Source organism: Triticum aestivum, chromosome 2D, assembly GCF_018294505.1.
Source record: "Triticum aestivum cultivar Chinese Spring chromosome 2D, IWGSC CS RefSeq v2.1, whole genome shotgun sequence".
Taxonomy (NCBI): Eukaryota; Viridiplantae; Streptophyta; class Magnoliopsida; order Poales; family Poaceae; genus Triticum; species Triticum aestivum.
In genome coordinates, this window is record NC_057799.1 from 178,796,245 (window position 1) to 178,804,560 (window position 8,316).

Genomic DNA, 8,316 nt, shown 5'->3' on the forward strand with positions numbered 1-8,316 from the left:
TAATCATGAGTTGATTTCAAGATCTTGTAGGTTTCAGCCTACCTCAACTTATTTGGGACTAAAGACTGTCGTTGTTGTCATTGTAATCTGAATACTACATCTGGCACAACGGTATTCCTACCGGCCCCGTGGTGCTACTACTACCCGTTTCCGATCATGTTCACCGCAGAATTGCAGATATGCTGTCATATGACATTTTACATGTTGGGGCAGATGAATCAACAGAAGTGCATCTTTGAATCAATGGATCAAGCAAATGAGCTACTTACACATGGCACATAATGCCTAAGCCAACGGCGCAATTCTTTGGATGCGAGACCATGCATTTCAACGTTGCTACATTACCCTAACTCGCTTGCAGCTTGAACTGCCAGCGTCTCTCACCCCTTTGCTTGTCACTGCATACGGTGTTGAAGCTACAGGAAGTGAAGGGGACTTGTCCAGGTATGCACACCGCTCGTTCCCTTTCCAGTATAGAATCAGTCGATTTGTGCACGAGTGGGACCAGCTGTCACCTGCATAACAGCATTGCATTGTGTTCATTTCCTGAGTCGATCAGCCTCAGAACCAGCAACAGATTTGTACATAAATTAGAAGTTCCGCTACACTCTTACTACCCAATTCATGGAATATTCAGAGATGGAACATTAAGCTTTTGCAGAACCATAGAGATGTCCAAACACTCATATATTAATATTATCATTGCCTTATTGTCAGCAATTCTACTTGGAAAAGAAATTTTGTGAGCTAACATCCAACCCCTTCGGAGATGCTGTCGACTTGCAGTCACTATCATAAACAGGAAGCCATCGACCATTAGAACGTACTCCCTCCGTTCGGAATTACTCGTCCAAGAAATGAATGTATCTAGATGTATTTTAGTTGTAGATACATCCATTTTTGTGACAAGTAATTCCGAACGGAGGGAGTAACATTTTTTAGCAACTCATCAACACAGAAAATAGTGTATTTTTTGGAGAAATGGCTAGAAGCTACAAGCTACTTGCAGTTCTTCTTTAAAGAGAAACCCAAATAAGCAGCAGAATCAATCACTCTAGGAAATGTCACTACAAATGTATTTTGAAGAAATAGGCAGAAGCTACAAGCTACTTGTCGTTCTTGTTTAAAGAGAAACCCAAATAAGAAGCAGAATCAATCACGCTAATGAAGTTTTCCTCTATAAGCAATAATTGCGCACCTCATATACAATTGTGTGTGTTACAATATTTGGATCATTTCGTTTAAGGAAAAGAATGTCATGTAAATTAATAATACTACCTTTAGTCACAAAATGTTAAAGTTTTGGACATTGAAATTGTCTTCAAAACACAATTTCGTCAGCTAATTATATTGTAATGTTAATTTCTTTGACCGGAGGTAGCAAACTCTTGCATTAGTTTGAATGTATAACAAACAAATGTTATGTTGACAAAAAAAATATCACATAGATAGGAAACAATTAAAATCATGGGCATCTGTAAATGATTGGAAGGCAAAATTATGGGTCATAGTTACATAGATAGGAACTAACCTAGAGCAAGAGTTAACTGAAATGATCCTTCTGTAAATTTAGTTGTTACTTGGTTCAACAAGACCACCTGCTCAAAGAAATATGACATAAGTCTGTTAGCCTCATTGAGTAGGGTAGTTCTTACCTTACACGTCATCATTGAGTTGTTTCTAGAGAAAATTCCATATATACCACTGAAAATCTGGTCAGTTCCACATATGTCACTAAAAAAAATCCCAATTCCAATTAGAACACCCAAATTTTGCGGCAGTTCCAAATATCTACTGTCAATAGACTGGGTGTTGGCCATCAGATTTTTGCCACATCGACAAAGATATACCTTTACTAAATGTTTCTTTTCATGTGCCTGCTTCTCTCCCGAACTCTCTACTACCAAAAGGTGACAAATATTTTCTGCCATATATACAAAAACATGCCTACATACACATCTACTACTACATCTATCAGTGGCATATGAGGAAGTTGGCACAAAGGACAACATCATCTTCTCAGCAGACACTTCACAGTCAACTAACAGTCAACTAGCGATTGTGGCATATTTGGAACTGGCTCAAATTTTGGGTGGTACATTTGGAGCCAGGATTCTTTTGAGTGGCATATCGGGAACTGACCGAATTCTCAGTAGTATATATGGAATTTTCACTTGTTATTACTGTAACGAATAAAAGAATGGAACTGGATAAAACAACGTAGTACAAACAGATCAGATAACGAAGGCAAGTAATGAGAAATAGATGGGCTGTTGTCAAAGCATGCAAGAAACAGCTATATAGTAGTATTAAAGCAGGTCATACCCGGGACAGCAGCAGAGTTCCACCCCAAAATGTATTTTTTTGACGACAAGGGGCAGGCCCTCTGCCAATTTCATATAGATAGGGGGAAATACAAAAGTGTACAGAAGATATTTACAAAACCAAAAAGGCCCTAAGAATTACATGCCGTTTGCCTAGCCAACCCCAACTGGACAAGGCCCTCCCTGACAAGGTAAGGAACATCCAACACTTGCAAAGAGACATTCTCAAAAAACCTCCGGCTCCTCTCCTTCCACACATGCCACAACACATAAATGAGCACCTTGCCAAAATGCCTCTGCCCCGACGAGTCAAAAGCCTCAATATTTTTGTTCCACCAATCCTCGAGCGTGGAAAAAACCGGGGCCGAGCTGGGTATGATCGAGGACCAGCCAGCAACGATACCCAAAATGTGTGTTCCTTCATAATGCCACTCCCTTCTAGTGTAGTATCAAAAAATGTCTTACATTATGGGACGAAGGGAGTAACATTTATGTGCATAGAAAAAATCCATTTACTAGTACTACCTCAGTAATAAGAATAGAACCCAGTTAATTTATAGGAACTGCTATATGGTTTCTCAACTCAACTAGCACAATTTTTCATAGTTTATCCATAATCTGAATTTTAATACGAAAAACAAAGGCGGATATGGGCTATAAATCGGCACCTAGAATACAAGTATACAATTTCACAACAGGAACATTAGCTTGAAATTACCAATACATATGCCTAACAGAAGACCATGGGGGACAGAAGGCATAATGACATGACAAATCTTGCAGAAGTTGAAAAGTTCAAACAATATCACAACCAATGATAATCCACCATGGTTCTGCATAATAACATGACAAATCTGTCTACAAAACTAATCCACCCCTGATAACAGTTTCCGCATCAATGTCAAGACGGTTTGTGAAACTTACCGCCAAGTTATATGACTTTGAAAGCTTCATCAACTTCAATGATAATCCACTGAGCACTCTAGTCCTCAGAGCCAGATCATCGAAATCTTGTCGAAAGTGGAAAGTAACACTATCAATAATAACTATTCTCACCTGTAAAGCATAGAAAAATAATGGTTATTTGGTAACACTCAACCAATTCTGGTAGACACTGCTAAGAAGGGAAGGGTGGAAAAGTAATTTCTGCAAACATACAACTGCCAGAAAACTCATCTTGAGGCAAAATAGAGGTGAAGGACAAAACATTGAACATAATTCAGGTGATTAAACCTGAAGACTCAGTTGTTCAAGAATATTACATCTTTATGTTCTCCGAGGAATTTCTCCAGATAGTTTATCACCGCAATCTGTTCAGTGTAGCTGCATATTCGGAAGTAGTAGATTCCTGCCAGGAAACTCTCAGGCTGCAGATTTTCTTGGCCAGATGACGACTTGTCATGGTGGCATGGAAAATACTCCATTATGTCACTGATACACCCTTCAGCAATTTGATAGACGCGTTCAACCATGAAACTGCCCTCTGTATCTATTAAAATGAAATGAAATATTGTTAATAGTTTCTCAAAAGACACACGACACAATTGCTTTCTGTGAAACCACTATACCAATATAAATTGCTTTGCCGCCAAGGCCACCATAGTCCACGGGAATTTGGACGTTGATTGCTAGCTGAATCCTACAAAAGCTGGCACTTAGTATGGTAATTTTCTTCTGAAATTGCATTTAATCAATAGTAGGTGCACATACCCCAGTTGAGTTTTACCAATTCCTGGAACCCCACCTGAATAAATCTAGTAGTTGATTAGTCTAGTCACCACAGATACATCAACGGGCATACTGTTTTACATAAAGAACTCAACAGAGAAAAATGAAAGCCCTTATGAGATGTTCATGCACAAGTGATAAAAAGAGTAGAACAAAGACTCACTAACTTCATCCTGCAAAAGAAAAAAGACTCACTAACTTCATACAATTAATCACAACAGTAGAATAAGTTAACAGCACTATTGCTAGAAGACAGGAAACCAAGAAACAAGCTATAGAAACAGAGCTAAAGGATAAACAGACTAAAAATTTGCCCACTCGATTATATGGTTAACCAAGAAGTCCAATGCATTCCTTCAGCAAGAAAGATGTTAAAAAAGCGCACCTATCTCGGTAACTTCTTTACAATGAATCCCTCCACCAAGTATGCCGTTCAAGTCACCAGAGCCAGTAGTGATGTGTTTCTGTGATTGCTCCTCAGACAGCATATCCCATGCATTTTGGGCTCCTGCAACGTATTTGAATGAGTGAGATGCAGTACTATTACAATTCATTGTTATATCGAGGATATATAAACGTGAAAAAATCAAGAGCAACAGGTCAACGGCTCACAAAGCTATTGAATCGTGTGGCACATTGGCAGCAGGACATATCAAAGTTCAGATAATGACCTCAGATATGCAGAAGAGCATCTAAATGACTACAACTAGAACATGAATACCGATTACATAAAATATCTCATTATCATAGCTTCACAATTACCTTACTCGAGTCCAAAAGGGAAAATAAATTGGCCGAGCATAACAAAACAGGATGAACAGAATTATAACACGTTTTACAAGCAATAGCCAAGAAACGGCATCGTACAAGGAGTCAAGGAGTATGTTTCTCTGAGAATGCCTCTAGGATCTTCTGCTCCATTGAACTTGTTTGCACCCTCAATGAACTTGAGAATATCGACAGCCTCCTGGATCTCATTGTTCATATCTCTACAAGTACAACAGGAGAGGATGCAGATGGTGTGCGGCTGTGCATAGGCACACCAAAAAAATTGTGGGTTCAAGTAATCACTGGGTGACTGGAAGCTCGTAACTCAACCAATGTCCAAGACTACGGGTGGAGAGTGGAGACAGCAGGGGCATGTGATGTCATGATGACGTAGAACCCTAGAACAAGACAGGCAATCATAGCAACACGCTTGAGAGGGAGAGGGGTTTGATGCGTAAAGTCTAAACAGTGACGCTATGGCATGGGGGGCAGCTCTTGGGATGGTGGAGAGCAAAAGTCATTATGGAGGAGACAAATTTTCAGGGTGTTAGGTACAGGGTATGTGAATGGGCAGAAAACAAACTATTATGTGCATGTCCGTCCAGATACAAAGGGTCTCTTTATAACTAACATATATAAAAGAAAGCCAAGAGTCTGAAATTTTCATTAGGGGTCCGTTTGAGTGTCAAAACTCAACTCTGTAAACGATCTGGAGAATTAAAGAGAAAAATTCAATTCAGCCCAAGATGGAGATGAGCTGTAATTCCAATTTCCATGGAATATGTGTCAAAATGGAAATTGGTAATTGAACAGTTAATACATACTTTTGACGATTGCAACACCAGTACTCAGACAATTTTAGCAAAAAAAAATCAGACATTTTGGTACAAGCATGACATGAGGAACAACATTGTAATTATCATCTGCTACAGGTGATGACAATGGCCAACACGACAAGATCACTGCCAGAACAAGAAAACATGGGGATTTACAAACTATGCATCCCATTACATAAACTTGGCCTTTTTTTCTAGTGAAACTTGGGGTATGTTTGGTTCATGCCATAGCATGCCCTACCAAATTTTGCCAACCACTGGCTAGCCAAAAAATTGGCTAGAGATTCCTTGGTCCTTTGTTGGCTGAAAACTTGGCAAGATTTGTGAAGAGAATGTGAGGAGAGTTGGCAATACTCCATAGGCAACCAAAATATTTTTAACCAACCAAATGAAAGCCAAAGTATCATGGGCTGACAGCAATTTAGTAGGGTAAATTGGGGCACCAACCAAACATACCCTTTGTTTGCAACTCCAAATTACTTGGAAAAGGCCTTGTGCATCCAAGAAGGGAATTAGGGGTTTAAAAGGCTGCACAGATTCTACGGTTTCAAGGAGAAAATGAGCAGAAGGTGAATACGAGCAGCACAAGCAACAGGGTGCCACCAGAGGGGAGAGGATGAGAATGGGCGCTAGGTTTAGTTTGTCTTACTTTAAAATCTTTACTTGAGTTGGCTTCTATGCTTGAACTTCTCATTTCCTAACTTGCTTCGCAACAAATTAAAACAAGCCAGAAACTAATTTAAAGGAGCTGCACCAAGTCAGCTGCAAATAGCATAAGAAATGCACAAAAGGATGACAGTACCTAACTACAGAAACCACTGCCCATGTTCCATAGAAAAGAACAACAGAAGCAGAGAACAATGCTCACCCCTCATTTCAAAGACAGCACCACGACCAGTGTTGTTATCATCTCAGATCCAGGAAGCACCAACAAACATACTGGTACTGTTATCCTTCAGAGCAGGATACCATACCTCCAGTAAAGATCAGCTACATATATCAACTAAAAGCCGGCATTTCCCCACATATGTTGCCAGCATCAACAGCAACCCTACAGCGAAAAAAACTAGACGAATCCAACAGAAGACACAAACCTTACAACGTGATTCACAGGAACTTGCGCACAGGCATGGCAATCCCTACGCATCAAACAGAGAGAGAGAATGACAACACGAACCCTAGAACCACTAGAACCCGAATCAACCAGTTACACATCAAAACAGGCGCATCCCGCATCCTTTCCTCACGGGCCCAAGAGAAACCCCCGTTTCCCGCTGCTAAAACCGAGCGCACAAACGCCTCCTACCAGCTGCGTGCAGAATCAAACCGAACGGAATCAACATGGGCGGGGATACCTTGGAGGAGCAGCTTCTGCGCGATCTCGTTGGGAGCCATGTCGCGTCCGCGGAGCGCGGCGTAGGCCTCCTCGTCGGTGTCTCTATTGGTTCGTAGATGCAGGAAAATTCAGTAGCTATTAAGCACTTTCCACGCACCATGTATTCAGAAGCTATCAAGCACATTCATTTGATCCACGCACCGTATGTACTGACCTGCGATGGAGGAAGTCGGTGGCGCGGGTGGCGCGGACGGAGGTGCCGACGACGATTGGAGGACGCGGACGGGTGGCGGCGCAGACGGAGGGGCGGCGCGGGCGGACGGCGTGGACGGAGGTGCGGCGCTGGCCGGCGGCGCGGACGGTGCTGGCGAGTGCGGCGAATCGCGGCGGCGCGAGCGAGGACTGGGCGGCGCCAGCGGTGGCAGAGGAGTCGGGAGAATTTGTTTTATTTTATTTTCTTTTAGAGGATCCGGCTCCCTTGATGTAACGATGTGCGCACTGCCGCCGGGAAAGAAGAGGGAAGCGGAGGCGGGAAGGAGAGATTTATCATTTTGGCAGAGTTTTTTCGGGAATAAGCTATCATTTCATTGATAGAGCAGAAAAATAATTAAAAAATAAGATCAACTCAAGGGCTAACCCTCGTTGCCATTTTTTATAGGAGAAACTCCGCGAGCACCACGTGTCCGAGCCGGGACTCGAACTCGGGTGGGCTGGCAGCAACCTTAGCTGCCCAGCCAACGGGTCGACGCCCCATCCTCGCAGAAAAATAATTACAGAGGGCTTATTCTTTAGTCCGGGCTGGCGACAAAAGGAAAGCAAAGTGAGCATTGAAAGGGGTTGCTCAGCCCGAATTTAGTTTCAGGTTACACGAATTATGCGATCGATAAGGCGGGAAGGAGATAGATTTATCATTTTGGCAGAGTTTTTCAGAGAGCAAGTCCAACCGACTGACTGACTCGTCCAAAAATGAATAACGGAAATGCTAATTGGGACCGTCAGCTGTGGGCGATTTCAGAGTGACCCCTAATTAGTCGTCGGTTTCGTTTACGCGCGTCAGATTTTATTTTGTTGTGTGATAAATGCTAGCGAACGTATTAAGAATCAAAACACTCAGCGCAACGTAGTGGCTAGCGTCGCGCCCTCCATTTTTCAGCCGATGGCATTTTTTAGTAAAATTTTACATGGTAGTTTGTAAAAAAATAAACTACTTCATATGGCAGTTTTAAATTAAGAGATGACATTATTTTATTATTAAGAGATGTCATTTTTTATATAAAAAGAACTAAATGGGCCTTTTGGGTCAATTGGGGGTTGCCCCGGACTG

General features: G+C 41.7%; 1 protein-coding gene across 2 annotated transcripts; it reads right to left on the reverse strand.

Moving 5' to 3' along the window:
* Positions 1–218: 218 nt before the first annotated feature.
* LOC123052428 (DNA repair protein RAD51 homolog 3) lies at positions 219–7,490 on the reverse strand. 2 transcript variants are annotated; one of them, XM_044475600.1, is made up of 9 exons: positions 7,207–7,490; positions 7,012–7,094; positions 4,438–4,560; positions 4,035–4,068; positions 3,893–3,963; positions 3,587–3,813; positions 3,249–3,380; positions 1,532–1,598; positions 219–515 (listed from the first exon to the last, which is right to left on the reverse strand). In XM_044475600.1, exons 2-9 carry the CDS (start codon positions 7,049–7,051, stop codon positions 337–339), a joined length of 873 nt encoding a protein of 290 aa, XP_044331535.1. In that variant the 5' UTR covers positions 7,052–7,094; positions 7,207–7,490; the 3' UTR covers positions 219–336. The 2 variants fall into 2 exon arrangements, with proteins under 2 accessions (XP_044331535.1, XP_044331536.1); XM_044475601.1 differs by having other exon boundaries at positions 7,194–7,490.
* Between the last annotated feature and the right edge of the window lie 826 nt (positions 7,491–8,316).

What these genes read in the sequence shown, in the direction of transcription:
- LOC123052428 (XM_044475600.1), bottom strand. Translation starts at nt 7,051, where the DNA reads ATGGCTCCCAACGAGATCGCGCAGAAGCTGCTCCTCCAAG. An exon ending in ATTGGTAAAACTCAACTGGG is followed by an intron (nt 3,964 to 4,034) that starts GTATGTGCACCT and finishes CAGCTTTTGTAG; the next exon opens with GATTCAGCTAGCAATCAACG. An exon ending in CGGCAAAGCAATTTATATTG is followed by an intron (nt 3,814 to 3,892) that starts GTATAGTGGTTT and finishes TCATTTTAATAG; the next exon opens with ATACAGAGGGCAGTTTCATG.